At 43.4% G+C, this 26,629-nt stretch overlaps 1 protein-coding gene across 1 annotated transcript in view; it reads right to left on the reverse strand.

The window, feature by feature from the left end:
• The window catches only part of LOC147102459 (nuclear pore membrane glycoprotein 210-like), a 132,189-nt gene that overhangs the window by 64,744 nt on the left and 40,816 nt on the right, over positions 1-26,629 (reverse strand). Inside the window, exons 11-18 of the mRNA XM_085964935.1 lie at positions 24,401-24,523; positions 21,313-21,468; positions 17,740-17,938; positions 13,699-13,844; positions 5,338-5,559; positions 3,174-3,347; positions 2,051-2,243; positions 791-894 (exon numbers count right to left, since the gene is read on the reverse strand). Coding sequence (XP_085821061.1) covers positions 791-894; positions 2,051-2,243; positions 3,174-3,347; positions 5,338-5,559; positions 13,699-13,844; positions 17,740-17,938; positions 21,313-21,468; positions 24,401-24,523 — 1,317 coding nt within the window. The remainder of the gene's footprint in view (positions 1-790; positions 895-2,050; positions 2,244-3,173; positions 3,348-5,337; positions 5,560-13,698; positions 13,845-17,739; positions 17,939-21,312; positions 21,469-24,400; positions 24,524-26,629) is intronic.

Consider the following 26,629-nt stretch of genomic DNA (forward strand, 5'->3'; position numbering starts at 1 on the left):
TAGATGGTTTGACATCTGCCTTCGCCCCCACCCGCACAATTCCGACCAGGGAGTTAAAAAATTGGGGCTAAAGTAGCCCTTTCCTTCATGTTGTTTTCTGTTTCTTAATGATTTTCCTCTCTCCCCCCCATTATCCTGAAGACGTTGACTCTTTGCTGGAGTAGTTATGTGGTCACCAGTTGCCCTCTGGTACTTTGCTCAAGTAGGCATTAGTCATGTGTGAACTGTGACAATAAGTAGATTATTTGACTGCAAGGGGCATCACAACCAAACCTGATTCCCTCCTGATCTGATGTACACGTCCAGCAGGGGTTGCTGAATAGAGAATAGGAGTGGGGAATCCTACATTAATCAGGTAATATAATGTTAAAAGAATGGTCAAGTTTTGTCAAGAAATACACTAAAAATTTTCAAAGAAAAGTCAAATAGGGATCTTCTTCTTAGGCAGTCCCTCGGAGCCGAGGATGACTTGCTTCCACATTAAAAATGAGTTCTCAGGTGACTGATGAGTCCAATTCGGGACCTACAGTCTCTGTCACAGGTGGGGCAGACGGTGGTTGAATATGATGGAATTCATTGTGAAAGTACAATTAGTACCAGCAGATACCACAAAAGTAGAGAAAGTTCTTTTCAAATACTTCAAATATACCCATTACAGGATTGGCAAAAAAAAACTACTGGGTCTCCCCTCCCATTTGAGTGGAAATAATTTTTTAAAATGTATATTATTCAGACATTTAAATGCACCAATGGATTAGCAGAGTTGAAATCCACTTGATCATTAACTTACACCATGGCTTTGGTTTTGGTCAGCACCAGTCTTTTGATAACCGACCAAATATACTGAAATGGACACTGTTCCTTTCCTCCTGTAAACTATAACCATCCGATGACCTGTTGGTCAAAAAGAATATACAGTACTATGGTAAATCTTTTGAGTACAATATGCACACTCATTTTTGGCTGTGAATCTTAGGAAAAATGTTCATCTTATACCTCCCACTTTTTAATTTTCTTTTAGGGCAGCCTTGGATTTGCTCACCGCCTCTAGCAGTTCTTTGGTGCTGGAATGGTGTTTGTACTCAATGACGTCTGTAAATGGGCACGGATTCTGCTTCAGTCCTATTATAGCCGAATTGCCATTTCTGATTGGGTCGGAGGCCTTCTGTCAGTGTGCGCTGATGCTGCCGAGAGCGCATTACATTATATTAAAATGAAGAGTTCCCAAAACCTGTGATTTGCAGTCCCAATGCTCTAAGGGTAATTCATGACAAAATAAGAGACAAGCCAGTTGCCAGCATTAGCTGATACTGGCGGGAGTGCTTTATTTTGGAGCCTGCAAACTGAAGCTTTAAAATGCGATTTCTGGAGTTAGAAGAGAGCTTTTTAGGCATTTTTTTGCTTTGTGCCTCAACAGAGTTGACCTTCCCTCTGACAGCCCGAGAGCCTGAGACCACTGGAAATGTTTTCTCTCCACCCAAAAAGGCTCAGAGTTAAAGCTATGGGATTTCCAATGGGCATTCTCTTGTTCTCTATTTTAACAGAGTAGGAGCTATACGGAGTGTAGGAAAGGAGAGTTAAGGAAGATCCGCACAAGAATATACCTCCCGCAAAAATAATTTACAGTCCATGCAGGTCTCATGAAGATTTCAGACAAGGTCTGTATGAAAAGAGTGTGCTTCACCAAAGAGATTATAAGATTACGTTTACATGTTACTATCCTCCATTCATTGCATTTTGCTGGAGAAATCACCCTGCTTTTATCAGGAGACGTTGCTGCAGTTTAGGTCACGAGTTCTGTTTGCTGTATTTCGTAGACTCCTTTTAAATAGACTCTGTAGACTGTTTTCTGTAATGCATGGTTTAAACAGACTCTGCTCAGTAAATAGACACCATTTGCTGTAAAATACACTGTTTGCTGTGAGTCCTACTGTATGTTCTGCCCACTCATTGGCTGACACAGTGGTGTCAACAGACACTTTGATATCCCACTACAACCCTTCATATCATCATATTTTAGCATGTTTAAACTCGGTATACAATACATCACCATGTAGCCTCTTCTGTCCACTTCCATCATCTCTTAAGATCATTTCCATTGGTATCGCTGGATGAAAACTGGCCAGAGAACTGTTGGATGATTTCCAGTTAATCAGCAGTGAGGTAATGTTATCAAATTTCCGTCCATATTGATCATACGCTGTCAGCTCCAAAATGGTGTTCCTGCAGAAAGAAACGGGTACCTACTCAAACAAAAAAAAAGCAAAAAATAAATATAAAGAACTCACCTAAGAAACAAAGTTGCAGTCTTTTAATGTATTTTTTAAATGAACAGTATGAAGTTGATTATCTAGAATGTCGATACAAGAGTTAGAAAAATACACTTACAATTGTAGGAAATTGTAAAGCTAAATATCAAACAGCTGAAAACCTCTCGAGTCTTTTAAAATTATATAAACCAAAGATTCTTGATTTCTGTGAATCTAGTTGGATAGCTTTTTGACTGAATCACAAAGTTATTTCATAATTTGACCAATTAAAGTATAATACGTAAAATGTCTCTATGTAAATGATATAGTTGCGACAGCATTGCATGGTGTTAAATAAAAAAAAACGGCTGCTAAATTAAAACTACTGGATTTTTGGCGATACAGTGTAATAACAGTTTTGAGCACTGATGCTTCAATCTCTTTGAATTCCTACTACAGTGAATGGAGATTAAACCAGTAAGGGGCGTACTGCTGACATGAAAATGAGAACATTGAATCAAAATTTTTGGAGTTTCAGTTAAATAGTAAAGCCTAGTCATATTCTGTCCAACATTTTGCTTAAAGCATTCCCATTTTCCTATTATAAATTCAGGCCGTAAACAATCAAAAACGAACTAAAAATTTAACTTTTCAGAAATAAGTTTATACGATAATCCAAAATAATTCTTAAAATATTAGGATATATAGACCAGTTGGGCCGAATGGCCGGTTTCTGTGCTGTAAATTCTATGTAATACAATAATAGATTTAAATTTATATTGTTTGCCTGGAACTTTTCCTTTCAGTAGTGTTGATTATATAGTCTTTACTTCTGTTTTATTTTAGATCACTGTTTTTCACCAGCAAATATATTCGAATTATGCCACTTTAAAGCCTAACAAACAAAATTCTGTAGAATCTTACCAACTGTTTGTTGTGCTGCAACAGAGGGCATGGAAGACTGAGTTCACGTGACTTGTAAACAGGAGCCAAAGTGACACTGGTAGGCACAGCACAGACAAACTTTACTTTAATAGGCTCAATGGCTGGATAGGGGTTCAGTAAGCTTGGCTGATTACCAACTTTAAATGTCAAAAACTAAGGAGGAAAGATTGAAAAGACCATATTCAGAGACTAGAGAGATTTATTTTTAATACAGAAAAAATAGTTTACACTCAAAACGTATTCACTTTATCCAGCAAAAATGGTCTAGAAAACAAAGAGGTTAGCTTCATTCCCAACAGGTGAACTTTATCTTATATTGCCCTCAGTCTATGGTCTATAAAAAGCTCAAAGCTGCAAAGTGTATTGAAGTACAGCTCCAACTTTATTCAAACAAAACCTTGAACAGCTGCATTCACACATAGTAAGGAAGAATGAAGGACGAGAGATATGGAAATAGAAATCTCAACCATTGCATGCAGCAAAAGGAGCAAGGGAAAATACAAGATCAAATAAAAAGAGAGTACTGTACTCCACATAAACCATAAAATGCGACCCCGCCCTGCCAGATAACTGTTGGTGGGATTATGGTCAGGCAAGCTTCTGCATGCATGCCAATCATGCCTCTGCATCAACCATTCTGAACAGTGGACCAGGAGGCCACAAGGATCATAATTGGCTTCACAATAGAGAATACTGGAAATATACTGAAGGTCCGACAGTATCTGAAAGGCAAAAGACAGGTTTACTTTTTGGGTTGAGATCCTTCCTCAGAACAAGAACTAACTCTGTTACAGGGTTTCAAACCAAAATGTTAACCTTCTCCCTGAAGCCCTCCCTCAAGCCCTCCATCTGCTCCCTCAACCTCATCCCCTCCCAACTTGTGATTACCCAACTTGCACTTCTTTGCCCCAAGCTCGCTGATTTTGTCAATCCTTTCCTATCCTATGCCATTATCTTCACCCAGTTCAAAACCATACCATAACCTTCTTGCTATAAAGCCCACCCATAACCAGTCTAATTTCTCTAATCACCACCCATCTCCAAATTTGTTTTCCTCTCCACAATCCTTAAACATGCAGTTGTGTGGCAACAACATGTTCACCTCTTTCATCACTAGCTGTGCGATTCCCTCCAATACTGTTTTCACTTTACTCACAACACCGTGCTGCCAAAGTCAAGGTCACCAACAACACCCTGTGAGGCCATGACTGTGATTCAGTGTCCCTTGTTGCCTCCATGTTCTTTCTGCTGCCTTAGATACTGATCATTCTGTTCTCATCAATTGCTTATTTTCTGTGGTCCATCTCTACTTTCTTGGTTCTACCTGTCCCAATAAAGCCACTAGACATCATCTGCCTTGGTATGTCATCTGCACTGTGCCCTAGTCCTCCATACTTGGTTCCATCCTATTCATCATTTACACGCTGCTGCTCAGCAACATCTTCTGCAAGCAGAGTGTCAGCTTCCACATGGATGCTGATGACATTCAATTCAACTCTGCCAGGCCCACTGACTTCAGGGCTGTTCCAATACTTTCCGACTGCTTGTTCTACACTAAATTCGGCATGACTCAATTTTCCTCAACTCAATGTCTCCCCACTGAATTTCTCCTATTTGGTTTCTACCTCATCGCCTTTCTGAACACTCATGTTATTTGTGAAGAGCATTATATTAATCCACGTTGTGTTTAGGATTGGGGAATAATGGGTAATCTGGAACCTTTTCATGGAAGCCTGTGCAAAACAACATCAGAACCACCTCTACACATATCAACGAAGGATGGAAAATCTCCCAGAAGCCAGGAAAGGTCACTCGTTCAACCCAGCAATCTCAACTCGTCAAGATCTCCAACTGAACCCCATAGTCTATAAACAAATAAATTGTCGTAAACCATAAATGTACATTGTACACTATGGCAACAAACATAATGTACAATTAATCTCCCACAAGTACAATGTGATCAACCTGTACAAATTCATAAAATATTAATTTGTCAAATTTAGAAAACAGTATGATCAACTGCTTTGTTTGTAAAATTGAGGTTTCATTTTTATCTGGACAATACAAAGTCTTGTGTTGGTACGATTCATTTAATAATTCTGGAAAACAGGATTTTGCCCCACTCCTGCAAAACGTTTCCTACCTGTTCTCCCAAGGCTACACAAGAGACTCTAAACCCATGGTGATTTTTCTTTTTCACCAGTGGAGCTCGTTGTTGTTTGATGATTATCATTTCCTTTTTTTCACCACTCAATTCTGTGAAGAATCCTGATGGCTCCAATACCCAAGGTCTGGGACCTCCTTCGAACAGCATTTCTTTTGAAGAGGTCAGTGTGACTATAGCAACAGCAACTGGATCAATAGCCTGACATTAGGAGCAGAATAGTAAACATCATTAAACTATTCGCTTTGGATGAAATCTAAAGTACTAACAAAAACAGACTCACTGTCCTGGTTAATAGAATCTTTGTATCATCAAAATAATTTGTGAAATCGTATCATCCTCTACTGATGCCAATGGTTTCTTGCTGGGATACAGTTTTATATGCACCAGGCACCCTTTGGTACCTTGCCTACGTGGCCATTCTTTATAACCCCAGTTAGATTGGCAGACTACTGGACCAAAGGGGAGCCCCTGATGGTTTTCCCTCACTGCAATATCTCTTATGTCACCTTGGTTGAGAACAGGTAACAGCATTGAGTAGGTATCAATTCTGGGACCCTCCTGGTCTGTACGGTTCACTAATCATTGCCAATTAGCTGAACCACGAGAGAGCTACGTCATGTTTTCATGACTAAGACAGAGAGGTATTTTGACACAGGGTTTAATGGTGAGACTAAAACAGACCCTTTCTCTTACCATAGATGGGAGGATAATAAATATGCTTTCCTCCAACACTACAATGGAATTTATAGCATGGATATTAATAATAAACAATTTTACTTGCACAAATGTTTACTGTTTTAAGAACCTGCTCCAATACAGGAAACTTTGTTATCCGGAGGCTAACTGTCTGGAATGCTCGAGCCACCGGCAAAAATCAGGTGCCGTTTTCGTTAGGTTTGTTTTCTTCTCGTTGCTTTTTTCCTTTTCTTCTCGTTGCTTTTTTCCTCAACAGTCAAGCTCTGCAAGGTCTGCTGAAGCTGTTGCTAAGCTACAGAGACGCTTGGACTGTTTAGAAGCAACAGGGTTTGTTGACAGATACGGAGCTCAGAAGCTTTCGTATCTTTCAACATTAGCGCTGGAGTGTCCGGCAGTTTTGAGGGAACGTCAACAGCTCGGTCCCGTCGGTGCCGGATAGCACAACGTTTCCTGTATTAGGTTTTCAAAAAATCTGAGAACGAGATACAAAATTATGTATAAAACATAATGGCCTAGAAATTGGGTTTTGGCTTAGCCAGGGCTTTAGCGCCGGAAGTTAGTGCCGGCGCTAAGTCCCCCTGCGCGCGCCAAAAATTCAGTAGCGCCGCGCCCAAACGGCTGCCGGCGCTACTGGAGGGTTTCAGCGCCTCCCAATGGGTGCTAACTGCCCCATTGCGGCGCTGTGGCACCCGATGCAGTGCGGCAGGCTGGGGACGTGCAGGCCTCCTCCTCCCGTTAAGGAGGAGCTGCCTGCACCCGGCCGCGGCCCGCGCAAATCAGCTTAAAAATGAGCCCGGCACCTCGGACAAGTGCCGGGCTTGCATCTGTTCGGGGGGGGGGGGGGGGGGGGGGGGGGGGGGAGTTGCCGGCAGGAAAGTGGCCGGCCGCCGTGGGGCCTTTAATGCGCCGGCGCAAACTGGAGTAAGGCACCTCTGACAGAACGTTGCTTGCGGCTGCCACGGGCGAGGCGGCCGCAACTCAATTTTGGAGTTCGGGCGGGCTACCATGGCAACCGGGATGCTGCGCACACCGATGATGTCATCGGTGCCGGCGCAGCGCTACCGGTGCAACGCCGATTTAGGGCCCCAGGGATGTTTTAAACTGGCCATAACACTGGCGCTAGTCCCTCCAAGGCAACTACACACACACCATTAATTTACAGTTCTTCATTCATTATATTCCCCATACTCTGGTCATAAAAGTGCATATCTGAATGTATCATTAGCTTTCTGGTGTGTTTATCTGTATTTCAGTGTTATTTCTTGTCTTGACCAATACGATTCACTGATTTGGAAGAGCTAACAGTAACACTGTCTTCCAAGTTAGCTCTTGAGATCTATGGTAGCAATAGGGCTTAAACTGAAGCAAAAGCTGACTTAGGCTATGCTGGAATGATAGATGTAAAGAATGGTCAAATTTTCCAAATGCTTTGCATGATTTGGAATTTTCCACGTACAAGGGTGTGAAAGCAGAAATAATCACCGTATAAAAGAATTGGACTTCAGTCTTCCAGTCAAAATTATTGACTTGGTTTTCTTAGGATTAAAGATAACATATTAGGATAGTTTTTCCGAGCCACACTGCGCACGATGTCAACAGAAAATTGAAGGCAGTGGGCCTATGATTTTCCGATTTATGCCTGTTGCTGGCAACGATTTGGAAAAAACTACCATATTTTGACAACTCCCTGTCCAATATCTACATGCAAGAATTTAGTTGAAATGTGTCCTTTAGATGGGGATGTAACCACTCTGTAGAGATTGGTGTTATCAGCAAAAAAAAATTACTGTACTTTTGATGACATCCATCAGGTTGTCAACAAGAACAAGAAACAGAATATTTTCCCAATGGATCCTTGTTTGATAACGTGGCATGGTAAATGACCATTTAAGAGCATAAGAAATAAGAGCAGGAGTAGGCCATACGGCCCCTCGAGCCTGCTCCGCCATTCAATAAGATCATGGCTGATCATTGACCTCAACTTCACTTTCCCGCCCAAACTCCGTATCCTTGATTCCCCTAGAGTCCAAAAATCTATCTATCTCAGCCTTGAATATACTCAAAGACTCAGCATTCACAGCCCTCTGGGGTAGAGAATTCCAAAGATTCACAACCCTGTGAGTGAAGAAATTCCTCCTCATCTAGGTCTTAAATGGCCTACCCCGTATCCTGAGACTATGCCCCCTAGTTCTAGACTCTCCAGCCAGGGGAAACAAACTCTCAGCATCTACCCTGTCAGTCTCCTTCAGAATCTTGTATGTTTCAATGAGATCACTTCTCATTCTTCTAAACGCCAGAGAGTATAGGCCCATTCTACACAATCTCTCATCATAGGACAGCCCTCTCATCCCAGGAAGCAATCTAGTGAACCTTTGTTGCACCGCCTCCAAGGCAAGTATATCCTTCCTTAGATAAGGAGACCAAAACTGTGCACAGTACTCCAGGTGTGGTCTCACCAAGGCCCTGTACAATTGTAGCAAGACTTCCTTACTCTTATGCTCCAACCCCCTTGCAATAAAGGCCAACATGCCATTTGCCTTGCTTATTGCTTGCTGTACCTGCACGCTAGCGTTCTGTGTTTCTTGCATGAGGACACCCAAATCTCTCTCAACACCAACATTTGAAAGTTTCTCACCATTTAAAAAATATTGTTTTTTATTTTTCCTACCAAAAAGTGAATAACCTCACATTTCCCTACATTATACTCCATTTGCCACCTTACTGCCCACTCACTTAGTCTATCTATATCCCTTTGCAGACTTAATGGGCTGGATTTTGCCAGTGTGGGCGGGCTGGGGCGTGTCAGGTGGAAATCGTGTCAGGACCCCGACTCCTAAGTGACGTGTTGAAAAAGTGGGATTTTCCCCTAATTGGACAATTGATTTGGATTTGGATTTAAGGCCTGCAAGCAGCCTTGCTTCTTCTGGAGACTGCAAACACGTTGCAAATTGTATGAAGGAGTTGATTTCCCGACAATGTCCACAATCAAGCAAAAGTGTACTCCTCGGTTTGATGAGCCCTCCCTCCAAGCTCTGGTGCACGGAGCCAGCTGTAATAAGAAGGTGCTGTTCCCTTCCTCAGAGAGAAAAAAGCCACCCCAGCAGACAAAAGCTGTGTGGCTGCAAGTGGCCAAGGAGGCGAACTCCATTTCAATGAGCCGCAGAACCTGGCTGCAATGCAGGAAGAGGTTTCACGACCTTCTCCGCACAGGAAAAGTGAGTATGACTTTCCCATCACCCTCAATCTGATCCCCATCGCCTCTCCTCACCAGCACTCTGCTTTGCCAACCTCTTCCTCCACATCCCACTTGACACTGCCATCCCTGCACCCTTAACCATTCCCTCTCGCTACGGTCACATTCACTTAACTATTCGACCATGCAGCCCTCACACTCCCGATCACTGTGATGCAATGACAACAACTTTGTCTCCTTCTAAGCATCTATGCTATGGATTCTCTACACTCACTCCTTCATTCTCACTCAAACTCCACTTGTGTCCCTCATTGCAGGAAAAGAGAGCCCACAATAAGAGGGAAAGAGCCATGTCAGGAGGAGGGCCACCCTCAGTAGCCCAGCTCACCCCCGGGAGGAGGCAGCCCTGGAAATCGCTGGGATCGAGGACGATACCCAAGTGGGGGGACGGACAGACGGGCACATCACAGCAAGCTGGTGACAAAAATAGTTTGGCATCTCTCTCACTGACATTGCATTGAGTCACTGATAATGAATCTGATGCTCTAACAGATTGACTTATGATGATCTGCACTATTCAATGAGCATGTAACCTTGACCTCACATCTCTAACTCTCCTTTACTGCCCCACGGGACCATCGAAAGCCCCGTCCCCACTGTCCAGGAGGAAGAGCCTGAGCAGCCAGACTCCTCAGCGGAAGCTGCAACCTCGGAGGGTGCAGCATCAGCAGAATTCAGCGCACCCAGCACCAGCGCAGACACTTGCACCTTGGTGGGACCTTCACGAGATAGAGTAGTGTTGGCACCTGGTGTATCACAGCTCACAAGTGAGCATCAGCAGATGGTGGAGACAGGGTCAGCAATGGAGAGGATGGCTACGGCCATAGAGCTTAGTCGCCAGGGTATGGAAAACATGGTAATTGTTCAGAATAGAATGACATCTCTTGAGAGATGGTCAGCTATTGAGGATACAAACCAGACCTTCATGGACGTCCTTTGGAGTAGGACTTCCAGTGCAGAAACGGGTCCTCATGGCCTCCGAGGTGCAGCAAGGTGCTGTCAAGCCACTTGCTAACTCTGAAGTGGGGATTACCCATGAGAGGGATGTTGGTGGCAAAGAACAAGGAAGGGAGGGCTCCTCTTCAAGCGCTCACACGACCATGCCACTGCAGAGCCCTCAGTCATAGCCCCACCAGAGTCCTCACCCAACTGAGGTGGGCGTCTCAGCCCCTGCACAGCCGCAGGAGCAGCAAACTGTTGGCGAGCCCGCACAGTTTCACCACCCCAGAGGACGGCCGCCAAAGGCGTCGAGACAGGAGCAGCAAGAAAGTGAGCAAGGGGCCTCCACATCTGCTGAAGCCACAGGGGAAGCACCACATAGGAGCACGCGTAAGAGGAAGATAAAGTACAAGTAGTCACAAGGGTAGTCACTTGGGTGCTGTGATGTTTTGTATTTGGACCAGCCATCATTGTCATTGTATTATAAACAGATTTGATGGCAAACTGTTTAAGTTGTGGCCTGTGTCATTTCGCAAATGGGACTTTCACATTGAGGGCTTAGGGTGCCTTGCAATTGTCAGTATGGTGGTCAGAGTGATAGGAATCCACAGGTTCTTGTCCATTGTGGATGCCCTGGTAAGAAGGTGCGAGACAAAAGTGTTCGATTGTGCAGGCTCACCAAATCTGGCCAAGATGAGTGCGTCCTTTGCATCCCGGGCAGCAATGTTGTCGCGCGCTGGTGCCTTCTGGCCTGTGCAGCTTCAGGTGGGTGACTAGCAGCTTGTCATGTTGATGCTCCTGCTGTTGTTCATGGTTCTGCTGCTGCCGTGGCTGGTCTTCGTCCGAATCAGATGTCCAGGAGGAAAGGAATGAAATGGTCGCCATGCTTCTGGTATATGCCTCAGTTGAGGAAGCACTCGATGAAGGTGGGACGCGGGGTTTCCCAGGAGGTCACACTGGAGATGGGTGTCAGGCTCCAAACTTCCACAACAATGAGAAGGCCTGCTAAAAGTTCGGCCAGACCTAAGACAACAAAGTTCTGACACCTGCAAATGATCATCGGTGAAAATTCCTTTGCAATGGTGGAGCTGCAGCTGTTAGTAAGCAATCCAATTGTGAGGCCGCCAGGATTAACTGGCGTGTTCCAGAGGAGGCGTGTAGGATGGGGGAAATGTCTAAAAATTGGAAAGGCCTCAAAATGGAATTAATAGAGGCAATTAAGTGGTTAAGGGCCTTTCCCGCCTCTTGGAGGCGGGATGGAAAGGGGGTCAGAAAACACGCATTTGGGAAAATTGCTCGGAGGTGGGATTGGGCCCGCCATTTTTTGCGATTTTACCACCTCACACGCCTCCAAATCCACCTCCTCGTGCTTGGCAAAATCGAACCCTTTGTGTTCTCCTCACAGCTTACTGTCCCACCTAGCTTTATCATCAGCAAACTTGGATACATTACACTCGCTCCCTTCATCTTGGTCATTAATATAGAGATTATAAGTAGCCGAGGTCCTAGCACTGATCCTTGCGGCACCCCACTAGTTACAGCCTGCCAACCTGAAAAAGACCCATTTATCCCTACTCTGTGTGTTCTGTCCATGCCGTGAGCCCTTATCTTGTGCAATAACCTTTTATGTGGCACTTTATCGAATGCCTTTTGGAAATCCAAATATACTACATCCACTGGTTCCCCTTGATCATGGACTCGATGTTTGCGTATTCTTGGGGCAAGGTGAGGATCCAGCACATCAGATATGCCAGAAGAGGCCAGAATGCCATACTCTATTTAAAGCTCTAGAGCTTTTATCCTTGTAACTCTGCTGAGCACCGAGACACCAGTCCATTTCTGGAGCACAAGGCTGGACTTGGCTAACCATGCTTTCTTCAGCTTATGAGAGCTAGACAAAAACTGCATAGCGTAGGGGTGGGTCCTCAAGGTGAGTGTTTTTATTCCATTAAATCTGAAGGATAAAGGTAATGTAATTCCTCTTGAGATGTAAACCGGAGAATGTAATTTAACAAGGTGCTAGTAAAACTGCACACTCAGAAATTGGACATTTCAAAGCTGCGACTTCTTTTTGGGTCATTAAGCGTAAAGAAAAACAAGAATATTTCCATTTTTTGGTTAAACAGGAATTTCTGACCCTAAAATTCAACCAAATTGATTTTCTTGGCTTTCTGCAATGAGTTCTTTGCCTGGGTTTCAGCCACCGGTGGCCGAATCCAGTCTGACAACAGCTGAAACCTTTTAAAGGGCTAGAAATTGGGTTGCTTTGCACCTCTCGTTAGCGCCCCTGGGGGCGCAAATGCCCTAGCGCCCGGGCGTGGTGCTACTAATGCCTCCTGCAAAATTCAGCGGGAGGTTAGTGGCAGCGGTAGTGATAGCTTCATCGCCGTGCTCAGCGCCCCGGCTGCAAACTTCCCTTGCGCCCCCTGACCGGGCGATATGTGCGACTGGATCAGGGGGCGGTTTTGCAGCGGCAGTAGCAGGTGGTGTTGGCTGGCTATTTTTATTTTGGCCGACTGCCAGCACTTGCCCCCCCTTTCACATTTGTATGCGGGGTGCAGGCTGCGATCGTTCAGCCCAGCTCTCCGAGTGCTGGGATGTTTCCACGGCACCCCGCTCCCCGGGGGTCCGGCAGGGTCCTGGTGTGTGCAGCGCTAGGTCCCTCCCCTTTAATCAGGGGGGGGGGGGGGAGGCCTGCAATGACGTGGCGTTACGTTCCACCGCGCATGGTGCTGCTGCACGTAGCGCCACGAAATTGAGTTGTAGCACCCCAAGAAGGAAGTGGATCACTTCCAGTAGCGCTCCACCTCCTTCTTGGGGCACTACGATTGAGTTTACAGGGCAGGGGCGGGCGAGGCTAGTGCCCCAAAATGGGCTATACCCAATTTTTCCTTTATGTTTCTTCTCACAACCAAATCGAGACAACGCAAAAGATGAGGTCATGTTCAAGGAGAAGATCAGTAATATGGAGAACAATCTTCTGCATTAAATGCAGAATGTAAAATTTAACAGGCTACTTAACTTCTCAGCATCTGTGAGGTGCTGAGGAAAAATGAGAAATTTAAGTCTAAGCAGCAAAAAAGTGCCATACATTCTTAAATGAGAGTACATACAATCGGCATGTGCACTAGGAGAAAAACTTAAGTTAAATATTTTCACATAATACAAAAAGGAAAAGATCAAATGGTTCTGTCTGAAAGACTCTTAATGGAAAAGGACTTTTCTGGTTGGACAGGTAACCTATCCAAAGTATGTAGAGAATAACAAAAGAAATATGTACTGCCACCAGCTAATTATTTTCAATCGTAAAGACAACCATCTCTAGCCAGCATACCCAATTAAAAATTGCCTTGATATAATTAACCCTTATTGTATCAATGTTGACTGCAATATTATTGTTTTGGTGGCAAATTCTATCATGGCTGGGGTACTGTGTCATAGATGCTTACTCTAAGTCGATGGTAAGAAGCAATGGTGACGCTGCTGCTAAAATGGACCTCCAGAAATCCAGCACTAGCCGTTAGTAGCGTATGGCCTGGTGTCTCTGCTTGAACACATATCCCAGTACAGTGCGCAATATCTGGCTCTAATCTCCCTGGTAAAAAAAAAAAATTGACAAAGTTATCAATTAGTGATAAGACTTTGGTTTACTAAAGATATGACCAAGCAAGAAAGAGTACAATTATGACACTACTGCACAATATTAATTTATTTGAAATGTTTTTGTTATTGAACATTAAGCAGTGAAAATATTGCTTTAAACATCACTGTATCAAACTATTCTGGTGTAAATGCTTGCTCGTTATGGCACCAAAATAAAGGTTAACTGCCTTCAGTATTTTTTGATTTCATTATTCTTTATAGTTGACATAAAACTTGGTTGTGTGTAAACATGCCCACTTATGCCCGTTCTTCACAGCACACTCAGACTAAGCACCACAGAAATTATTAGTGGGTCCTTCAAGGTTACCCAGCTGAAAGACAACAGCATAGGTACTGAGTAAGCCCATAATTAATCTTTTTAAAAAAATCATTGCTATAACAGGCATTATGGCACGTGGGATAGAAAACTGGTTGGCAGACAGAAAGCAAAGAGTTGGAATAAATGGGTCTTTTTCCGAGTGGCAGGCAGTGACTAGTGGGGTACCGCAGGGATCGGTCCTTGGACCCCAGCCATTCACAATATATATTAATGATCTAGACGAGGGAACTAGATGTAATATCTCCAAATTTGCAGACGTCACAAAGCTAGGTGGGCGTGTGCGCTGTGAGGAGGATGCCGAGAAACTCCAGGATGATTTGGACAGGTTGGGTGATTGGGCAGAAGCATGGCAGATGCAATATAACGTGGATAAGTGTGAGGTTATCCACTTTGGTGGCAAAAACAGGAAGGCAGATTATCTGAATGGCAATAGATTGGGCGAAGGGGAAGTGCAACGAGACCTGGGTGTCCTTGTGCACCAGTCGCTGAAGGTAAGCATGCAGGTGCAGCAGGCGGTTAAGAAGGCAAATGGTATGTTGGCCTTCGTAGCGAGAGGGTTTGAGTACAGGAACAAGGATGTCTTGCTGCAGTTGTACAGGGCCTTGGTGAGACCACACCTTGAGTATTGTGTGCAGTTTTGGTCGCCTTCTCTGAGGAAGGATGTTCTTGCAATGGAAGGAGTTCAGCGAAGATTCACCAGGCTGATACCTGGGATGGCAGGAATGACGTATGAGGAGAGGTTGGGTCGATTGGGCTTCTACTCGCTGGAGTTTAGAAGAATGAGAGGGGATCTCATTGAAACTTATAAAATTCTGACAGGACTAGACAGACTAGATGCAGGATGTTCCCGATGATCAGGGAGTCCAGAACCAGGGGTCACAGTCTAAGGATATGCCATTTAGGACAGAAATGAGGAGGAATTTCGTCACCCAGAGAGTGGTGAACCTGTGGAATTCTCTACCACAGAAAGCAGTAGAGGCCAATTCATTAAATATATTCAAGAGGGAGTTGGATATATTTCTTAAGGCTAAAGGGATCAAGGGGTATGGGGCAAAAGCAGGGACCAGGTACTGAATTTGGATGATCAGCCATGATCACATTGAATGGTGGAGCAGGCTCGAGGGGCCGAATGGCCTACTCCTGCTCCTATCTTCTATGTTTCTATATAATTTGTCAACAGTGCACCCTTTTTTAAAAGGATGAGCCAACATGGATTTGTAATGGGTAAGTCGCATCCAACTAACCTAGAAGAATTTTTTGAGGTTACTTTGGCAGTTAAGGTAATGTCTATGGATTTTATTTATATGGACTTTCAGAAGGCATTTGATAAGGTTCCACACAAGAGGCTGTTGGGAAAAATGGAAGCGCATGGAATTGAAGGCAATCTTTTGACATGGGTTGGGAGACGGAGAGTAGGTATAATGGGTATGTACTCCAATTGGCTGGATGTGACTAGTGGTGTCTCCCAGGGTTCTATACTGGGGCCTCAGCTTTTCACTATATTTAGAAATGACTTGGATGAAGGAATAGACAGCTATGTATCCAAGTTTGCTGACAACACGGTTAGGTGGCACAGTAAGTAGTGTAAATGGGAACAGAAAGTTGCAAAGGGGACATTGAAACATTAAATGAGTGGGCAAAACTGTGGCAGGTAGAGTTCAATGTGGGAAAGTGCGCGGTCATCGACTTTGGACCCAAGAAAGATAGATCAAGGTATTTTCTAAATGGTGAGAAGCTAGGAACTTGGAGTGAGCAGAGAGATTTCGGGGTCCATGTACAGAAATCACTAAAGTTAGTTGACAACTACAAAAAATAATTAAAAAGACTAATGGAATGTTGGCCTTCATCTCTCGGGGGCTGGAAGTTATGCTGCAGTTGTATAAAGCTCTGGTTAGACAGCATCTGGAGTAGTGTTCAGTTCTGGGCACCGCCCCTCAGGAAGGATAAACTGGCCTTGGAGGGGGTATAGTGCGGATTCACCAGAATGAAACCGGAGCTAAAATAATTAAATTCTGAGGACAGGTTGCATAGACTAGTCTTGTATTCCTGAGTATAGACGATTAAGGGGTGATATAATTGAGGTGTTTAAGATGATTAAAGGATTTGACAGGGTAGATAGAGAAAAATTACTTCCTCTGGTGGGGAGAGTCCAGAGCAAGGGGGCAGAACATTAAAATTAGAGCTAGGTCATTTAGGGGTAATGTCAGGAAGCACTTCTTCACAGAAAGGGCAGTAGAAATCTGGAACACTCTCCCCTAAAAAGCTGTTGAGGCTAGGTCAACTAAAATTTCAAAACTGAGATCGATAGATTTTTGTTAGGTAAGGATATTAAGGGATATGGAACCAAGGCAGGTAAATGGAGTTACGATACAAATCAGCCATGATCTAACTGAATGGTGGAACAGACTCAAGGGGCTGAATGGCCTACTCCTGGTCCTATGTTCCTACAAGGTGCCCATACAGCTACATGGGTGCCACTTTCACCATCTTGCATTTGAGGAAACCACCCAGTGAAAGCACTGCACCCTGTCTAACTGATGTTTTCTTTCCACAGGGAAAGTGATGACAATGTTGCCCCTTACATATATAGTATTTGATTAATATATGTGTGACACCACCTGATGTGACAGATGTTCCCTGAGGTGAGCTGGAAGGATCAAGCAGAACAAAACTGTAATGCTGTGGTAACTTTCAGTTCTACACCAAGAGTCGTCCCTATTTTAGATGTTGTCTGCAGGTCATTGTGCAACTGATGTACAACTTTTGACAGCTTACATCATGAAGCAGAGGCTGAGAAGACAACCTCTATTTGACATGTCTAGGTATGCATAGACAGATCAATAAACAGAAGTGCCAGGATTGTGCACAGACAGAGCCTCAAGTGCCAGTGCACCTGCATTTATTGGCCCCTCATGAATTTGTCTCAAGCATCCAAACTGTCGCGTGCTATGAGAAACAGCTAAGTAATTCCAACCCTCACCACTGTATGGTGCTATTTAAATAGCAACAGCAAATGAAGAATAATAAAGCAAAGCACAGGATAAAGAAAATGCAAATAGTACAAAAATGGTATCTAGGAAAACCAAATGCATGCACCCGAATGTGTTTTAGAACACAAAAAATAAGCAATTTTAACAGGAGTTCAAATAACAATTTACCTTTAAGAAGCTCTTTTTACCCAGCCTGGTTTTTACCCAGGACTCCTGACTTGCCCATTTGTGTGTGCTATGGACAAAACGTCATTTGAAGACATGAAATTCAGCATGGGACTAAAATATTTGAAGCTAATAAGACTCACACATGACTGTAGCTAGATTTCATTCCGCACCACCCCCCAAATAATACATGGCAAAATGCCATGATTTTCAAACCTGTGCCTGCCACCAATGAGGCTTCATGCAATTAGCAGAGCCTTGGATAATTAGGGCAAACTGTTTGTATAATACTAATAAACACAAATATTTTTTCAACTACTAAAGATAAATTTAAATCATGCTTTCTTTTGTACCTTGAATGACATTGAATACCCCTTGCTTGTCCATCTCCACTGCCAAGTTCATTAATGTGCAGTCATTCACTGGAACTGTTTCCATGGCATCTGTATCCATGAGTCCATAAACCATGATAGGTAGGTCAAGGGTCTGACCAACCTCAATTTCTACTCGGGATTGGACAAACTCTATACTGACTGGCCTCAGCACGTTGACCTAAGGATCATCCAAAATACTGATTGAATTTTTAAATCTATAACATAAACTGCAGTACATACAATTTCAGGCTAATACATACATATGACCCGTAAGGGGAGATTTTCCTGGGTCTGTGCCCAGGCACACTATTAATTTAAATGGAAGGAAAATTAGGCAGGTTTCTTTACAGGCACATGTCCACGTGCCCCATATTCCAGTATTTGCTGTGCCCAGGCAATCCAGTGCACCTGGTCACAAACCCAGAAAAATCTCCCCTATAAAGTTACGTTGGGTAACAAAATAGTGGTGCACTATCTACCATTTCACTTACTTTTTTTTTTAATCAAAGCACCTTTGTTTTGGATTTCATGATGAAACTTTTTAGTTCTGATTTTTCAATGTGGTACTTTTGGGAAAATTTATCACACTTCTCTGTCTCTTGCAGAAAATGGAGTGCCAGTTTTATTCCATTGATCAAATATACTGCAACCTCAAACACTGGTCTGGAGTGCACATAAATAGGAAGGGGTTTCACTTACTGAATGTCCCGTTAGTGTGCGACAACATGCATCGCATCGTGCAGGTCGGTGCCAGGTTTCCTGGTAGCTGCCCGGAAGCCTTCATTGTGTACCAGCCTTTAATCCCTCCTCTCTTTCACCCTGACCATCAGGTTAGAGGGTGGCTGCTTGGGGACAACGGTTATTCTCTCCAAATCTGGCTAGTGATACCTCTCAGGAAGTAGAGTACAGATGCGGTACAATCAGTGCCATGCCTCCACTCCAGCAATGATAGAACAGACCATAGGCATCATGAAACAATGCTTCCACTGCCAAGATAGGCGTGGCGATGTCCTGCAGTATAGCCCCCAAAGAGTCTCCAGGATCATCAATGTGTGCTCCATGCTGCACAACTTTGCCATCTAGAAGGGCCAAGCCACTGAACCAGCTGCAGAGGAAGACGTGGAGGCGGAGTTGCATGCACGACAGGAAGACACCGAGGATGATGAGGAAAAGCAAGGCCCGCTTATCCTGGTAGCAGCTCATTCAGGAGCTCGTCGGCTGAAAACTTACTATTCCCCTGCTCCAACTGTCCCTCCCAACATCAGTCTCAGTCCTTCCATCATCCTTATGACTGCAGTGAACCCAAACACAAGAATGGGGTTTTCAGATAAAATACACTGTGTGGTCCTCAATTACTCAGTAAACAAACTCTGTACAAGAGGGTTCAATAAAGAATGCTCTTTACACTGCCATTAACTACTCTTCACCCTGGTGCAACCTCCTAGTGCCTGTCTTATGTGTTCTTCTACCTATTCTACTGCTCCTATGAGATGCCCCCCCAAGTGGCTTCAGCTTGCTGGGCCTCCAATGAGGGAACATAATATAGCTGTGGCCGGCGACTTCGAAGAGCTCAGGCCTGAGAAGGCCTGGCAGCAGCCAGTGGCACTTTGTCTGCTGCCAGGGCAGTCTGGCCAAACTGGCTTTGCGACACCAGGACTGGCATTGGATGAGGGGGTGCCGGGAGAGCAGGCATGCTATAATCCTAAGAGGCAGCATGCACTTCTCCCATGGTACCAATGCCAATTGTATTGTACAGCACCTCAGCACCCCCCACTGATTTGTGGAACAGCAGACAGTAGGAGTGCTTTGACAGCTTGAAAGCCCCCCATCAATCCTGTTCTTCAAGCTTAGAAAGCTGCAGGAAATGGTGGCACCCACAGTCTACATTGCCTTAGTATGTGAAGCCCTGAGAGATGCTACCACTAGTACCAGAAATTCCTGGAAAGGGGGCTCAAATGAAGTCTGAAGAGAGATCACCATACGCTATATGGAAGACTGCAGTGACGATGTTATGCGCGAATGTCATACACAAGTTACGAGTAGACGCTTCCACACTTTCCGCCATGTTGTGTAGTCATCCCCACCTCACCATGATAGGCAGTCCACTGCACCTGACATTTCCTGGTACGCAGCTACTACTCGTCTTTTGAAAGCTGTACCCTGGAAATTATCAACTTTGCCCTCTACAGCAGGGCTAGGATGTATGCTCGCTCTCTGGTGCATCACCCAGTGCTGACTCCTCCAAGTCATTATCTAAAGGTCAGGGGGGGTCAGTTTCTGAGCTGGTGCTAGCAAGTTTAAGAGTGAGTGATGGTGCATCTTCAGTTGCAGATTCTTCCTCCTCCTCCTCTACTGCCAATGGACCCGGGACTTCATCTGGTCCTGGAAAGAGGGAATAGAGTAAATTGTTACTAGCTGGACTCGCACTCTGCAACAGCCCTGGCTCTCCTTCTGCCAGGATATCCAAAGCAATCTCTTCAGCAGATGATAGCATGAGAAACAAATTAGTCCCTCCTCCTGTGCAGGTCCGGTCTCTGGCATTGTGCACTAGCTTGTCCTGCAAGAGGAACAGGACTGCGTTAGTGAGTGCTGAAGAGTTCTGAGCATCTGTGTGTGAGGGTAGAATAGTTTGTCTGATGTATGAAGCATCAGGTTACGTACAAGAAAGGACATTAATTGGGAGAGCAGTGGCAGCGTTTAGAAATAGCAGCAGGAGGAGGGCCACTGAAGGGTGTTGCAATGACTGGTTGAGAGGAATGTGAAGTAGGTGAGATCAACATTTTTATTGGTGTAAAGTGATGCAGGCCTGTGCTGACAATGACAGCAAGACTGTGAATGGGAGTCTTACCTTAGCAGCCTGGGTCAGGTCATTGAATTCTTTCTGCAATGCTTCCAGGTCTGTGGGGCTAAACATCTGGAAATGACCACCTCTTTCCCTGGCAGTGTGGCAGGACGCTCCTCTCCCATCTGATGTAAATAGGGTATTCTTCCTTCTCGTTACTTCCTTCGTTAAAGCCTCCAGGGCACTATTGTAGAATCTTAGCGCTATCTTAGTTGAAATTTTACGCCTTCCATTACACAGGCAGCCTTTGGTTAATCCCTACAATGCACATTGCACCTCCCAAGAGATGCAGGCCACAAAGCATGGATATCAGCCCATCCAAAATCCTCCCCTGACCCCCCCACCATGGGCAAGATGTTCAAATACCAGCATGATTCATGCTGACAGCTCCTACATCAAATTTAAATGAGGCACAAACCTGAAAAGTGTTTGTGCCTCGCGCTGATGGCTTTGGGTGAGTGTTGTGCCCATGTTAGCCGCAAGTTAAAAGTCTTTAAGAGAGGACAGGAAAAAAATGGAAAATAAATAAAAACTAAAAAATTGTGTGTGAACTTCAAAGAGAACAAGAGTCTAGATCTTGCGATCGGCATTATTTAACACCGATGCTAACTCATTTATTTTAAATGGGTTAATATTAGCATTTAAATAACAGATTCGAAAATCTGGGCTTGAATATTAAATATCTGAGGAAACCATCATTTATGACTTACTTGCATTTCGCCAAAGTGAATTGGATTTTCCACATCCCTCGCCTGTATAATGCTGAAGCCTCGGTTATCACCAGTTGCTATCAAGCCTTTTACTGTCACCAGAGCAACAGTTTCATTACCTGATGACCATGTAAAGTTCCCACTTCCACCTGTAACCTGTAGAATACAAATGTAAGTTTAAGACATTTTATAAAACAGTCCATACATAAAAAAAACTGCTTGAAAAACAAGGGGTAACCTTCTGACCTTGTGCTCCAGATGCCGAGAACCTCATCTGTTAAGAGTGCATACTGGAAGTTCTGGCACGTTGTGCACTATTTTCTGACTGGTCAGAAAATCATGCGCACACACTCTGAAATTTCTAGCAAGCATTCGTGGCAAGCAAGGTTCCCCGTTGGGAGCATTAGATCAGAAAGCTAGCCTTGTAATACAAGCATTTACGGAGCAGTATTTGTTTCTGAGCAGTCCAGGGTGCTCTCAGATGCAAAATAAAACTTAACTAAATGTCAATTTTCTGCTGGCTTTAAAGGAACAGAAACAGAGTTTAAGCAAAATACTTCATAGAATCATATGGCACAAAAGGAGGCCATTCGGCCCATCATGGCTGTGCTGGCTCTTTGAAACAGCTTTCCAATTAGTCCCACTCGCCTGCACTTTGCCCATAGCCCAGCAAATTTCTCCTTTTCAAGTAGATATCCAATTCCCTTTTGAAAGTTACGACTGAATCTGCTTCCACCACCCTTTCAGGCAGTGCATTCCAGATCGCCGTGCAAAAAAAATTCTCATTTCCTGCCTGGATTTTTTGGCAATTATCTTAAATCTGTGTCCTCTGGTTACTGACCCTCCTGCCAGTGGAGACAGTTTCTCCCCATCTACTCTATCAAAATCCCTCTAATTTTGGACACCTTCTCTGCTCGGAGAACAATCCTAGCTTCTCTAGTCTCTCCACATAACTAAATTCCTTCATCCCTGGTACCATTCTGGTAAATCTCCTCTGCATCCTCTCCAAGGCCTTGACATCCTGTGGGGCCTGGAATTGAACACAATACTCTAGCTGAGGCCTAACCAGTGATCTATAAAGGTTTACCACAGCTTCATTACTTTTGTACTCTATGCTTCTATTTATAAAGCCAAGGATTTCTTATGCTTTATCAACTTGTCCTACGACCGTCAAAAGATTTGTGTATGTGAATCCCCCAAGTCTCCTGCAACTCCTTTAAAATTGTACCATTTGATTTATTTTTCTTCATTTTTCCTTCCAAAATGCATCACTTCACACTTCTATGCATTAATTTTAATCTGCCATGTGCCTGCCCATTTCGCCAATTCTGAGAGTATCCTTCGGTGTTTATTGGTTATTAAAACTTTATTACTTTGTAATTCATTATAAAAGGTGTTTTCTTCCTGCAGGATGCTTGCCTACAAACATCTCCCAGGTGTTTGGCAGGATAGATGTTAAGTCATGGACCTCCTCAAATCATCAATGTCATTCAATGGTCCGTGTCCCATCCCTTGCTTCTACACAAAGGTAGCCTAGCTATACCTAAAAAGTAACTTTAAAGTAGCAGTAAATACATCTGTCTTTGCTAAATCCTAACAATTACTCAAAAGGGTTAATGGTAATTTAAAATAAAGAAACATCCTGAAAATTGGCTGCAGTAAATCAGTAAACCAAACCTTACAATAGGATCTGCTGCATTACAGCACAGTTACACCACTTTTATGGACATACAACAAATCAGAAACAAAAAGACTAATACAAGGGTAAGTACATATTGATTATACTTTTACGTGGAATTTTCTCTAAGATTCATGAAGCTTGTCTAACTGAAGTGAAAAAGTAATGCTAAAACCTGATCTGAAATCTGATTTATAATGCAATTGACATCTGTCTTCCTATTTTCCATGCATCTTGTAAACAGTTATGTGTTATGGAAGTGCTGTAACAGGTTTCTACCAAATCCAATGCCCGAAGTTATACTACAGGAAACTCTTTGGTATCCGGCACCAACGGGACCGGCGTGTTGCCAGTTGATCAAAAATTCCGGATGACGGAGAGGGTTATCTACCGAGGCTATTTTTAACAAGAAAAATTTAAAAATCAAGAAATGTGCAGTATCCAGTAATTGGGTACTCACCTACAGAATGTTGTGTTAAATGGATGGTGGAAGATACTTGATTAAGTACAGTACTGCCAGTTGAGGGTAATGCAATGCAATGACTACCAGCAGCGTGGGATATACACAGTACCCCTGTAAAATGGCAGATCAGAAGAGACTACCGGCAGCGTGGGAGAGTCAGACTCCTGTTACGGGGGGATTGAGGTGTTCCGACTTCTGACAGCGCCAAGAAGCCGAGTAGTGACAGTTTGGAGAACTACCCCCACTGACTAACCCTGCCAACCGAGGGAGACTCGGACTCGGCAACATTGCCGGTTATTGAGGTGTTGTTTTCGGAGTGAGAATTTTGCCGGTTAATAGAGAATTCTGGATATTTAGGTGCCGTTTAAATCAGAGTTTCCTGTAATAAGCTTTGTACAACCCAAGGTAAGCACAGCCAAAGAGCTGGTCCACTGCTGAGTGACCTCAGAACTTCGTGTACCCTGCTTACTAAGTTCTATCCATGCCCAATACCACCAGTTATATTAGTAATTGTTTCGTATTTGTATTCTGTACACATGCTTCTATGAATCATGGTGCAATTCACATCATAATGGAGTCCCATAATTGACAAATTTAATTATGTGCCATTGGCATCAACACTGCGATACCAAGGGAAAACAAGCATATATCTTTCATGTTTCTGTCAATATGTATGTTAAATACAATAGGGCCCTGTTGTAAATTACCATGTACAAGCTAGTTGTGACTGGGAGCCTTTTAATTAGGATAGAGTGTAACAAAATAAATTTTGATCTATTGTTAATTATTTCACTCTCTTCCCCCCATCGTACTTTGAATCAGTTACAAAGTGACTTGACAGCTCACTTCTGATGTGATGCACATCTGGCTTCTATTTCTGTACATTATACAAGCTTTTGTAAATCAAAGTGCAATTCACGTCTTAACTGAGTCTCAGAGTGTAGTACCTTAATAACATGCCGATAACTTCGAGGTTTGGGATGCCAAGGGAACACAAGGATACTTGGCTCCAGGACTATAGGTTTATAAATAATTACTTCTTGGTGGTTGGAAATGGGAACAACCAGGTGCTATAACAAGATAAAACAAAAATTAAAAAAGGAAAACAAATCACATTTTTAAGCCAGCCAAATTTATACTTAAAAGTGCTGTCATTTTGATCTTTGTATCAACAGTTTTACGTTTAGGTCTAGCAATTCCTTTGACAAATTAAATATCATTTTTGAGCAGTTTAAAATTCTCACTGACAAATGTCCCACAGCAATTTGGCACGATATAAAATTGTTACTTACTTGACCAAAAACTGTCAAAACAACACAACTGCTTAAAGAGATTTTTTAAAAATTATATCTGTGTAAAATACAAGTGCAAAGTAACCAGCAACTTTAGTGTGCCTCAAATAGCTTCGTGTTTTCCATGAGCTTGAAGACTGCCAACAAAACGTGTGTGTTATAGGTCACAGGTGTCGAATTGGATTTAAAACGGTTTTACTCAATAAAAAGACACAGAATAGGATTTATCTTTTATCTTTATAAAATTCAATAGGTGTGTAATAAATAGTTTGAGAGTTGCACTTTGTTTCTGTTAACCAAAACCGTGGTGTATTTTGTTAAGAGTCAGACTCTTTTTAAAAGATATTTTTCCCTTCTCTTTGGCCTATAATGTCACTGACTGAGCATTCAGATGGACAACCTACTCTTAAGCTTTCAAAAACCACTATTAATATTTGGAAATAATTAATTACTGACCAAATATTTTCTAAAACATCTATAACTGAACTTTATTTTCTGATACAGATTAACATCACAACCACACAATTTTACCAAAATACAGCAAATGTGACATTTTTAAAACGTCTGATGTTTTTGAATGCTCCAATGTGCAGAATAATGATTTTATGATAATCATAGAAAGTTACAGCACGGAAGGAGGCCATTTCGGCCCATCGTGTCCGCGCCGGCCAACAAAGAGCTCTCCAGCCTAATCCCACTTCCCAGCTCTTGGTCCGTAGCCCTGCAGGTTAGAGCATCCCAAGTGCACACCCAAGTGCTTTTTAAAATGTGGTTAGGGTTCCTGCCTCTACCACCCTTTCAGGCAGTGAGTTCCAGACCCCCACAACCCTCTGGGCGAAGAAATTTCCCCTCAAATCCCCTCTAAACCTTCCCCCAATTACTTTAAATCTGTGCCCCCTGTTTTTGACCCCTCTGCTAAGGGAAATAGGTCCTTTCTATCCACTTTATCTATGCCCCTCATAATTTTATACACCTCAATAAGGTCTCCCCTCAGCCTCCTCTATTCCAAGGAAAACAGACCCAGCCTATCCATTCTTTCCTCATAGCTAAGATTCTCTACTCCTGGCAACATCCTTGTAAATCTCCTCTGTACGCTCTCTAGTGCAATCACATCTTTCCTGTAATGTTGTGACCAGAACTGCACGCAGTACTCTAGCCGAGGCCTAACTAGTGCTTTATACAGTTGAAGCATAACCCCCCGGCTCTTGTATTCTATGCCACGGCTAATAAAGGCAAGCATTCCGTATGCCTTCTTAATCACCTTATCTACCAATTTATTGATATCTTCCTGCAGTCTACAGCTTCCTTCTTCAGTATCAACCACACAGCCGATGTTAGTATCATCTGCAAACTTCTTAATCATACACCCTATATTCAAGTCAAGATCGTTGATATATACCACAAAAAGCAAGGGACCTAGTACTGAGCCCTACGGAACCCCACTGGAAACGGCCTTCCAGTCACAAAAACACCCATCAACCATTACCCTCTGCTTCCTGTCTCCGAGCCAGTTTTGAATCCAACTTGACACTTTGCCCTGGATCCCATGGGCTTTTAACTTCGTGACCAGTCTGCCATGTGGAACCTTATCAAAAGCCTTAATAAAGTCCATATACACTACATCATACGCACTACCCTCATCTACCCTCGTTATCTCCTTAAAAAATTCAATCATGTTTGTCAGATACGACCGTCCCTTAACAAATCCGTGCTGACTATCCTTGATTAATCAGTGTCTTTCTAAATGAAGATTTATCCTGTCCTTCAGAATTCTTTCCAATAATTTTCCCACCACCGAGGTTAGGCTGACTGGCCTGTAATTACTCGGTCTATCCTTTTCTCCCTTTTTAAACAATGGTACCACATTAGCAGTCCACCAGCACC

Source organism: Somniosus microcephalus, chromosome 22, assembly GCF_052327205.1.
Source record: "Somniosus microcephalus isolate GS21.2 chromosome 22, FLI_Smic_1.0, whole genome shotgun sequence".
In the NCBI taxonomy this organism is placed as follows: Eukaryota; Metazoa; Chordata; class Chondrichthyes; order Squaliformes; family Somniosidae; genus Somniosus; species Somniosus microcephalus.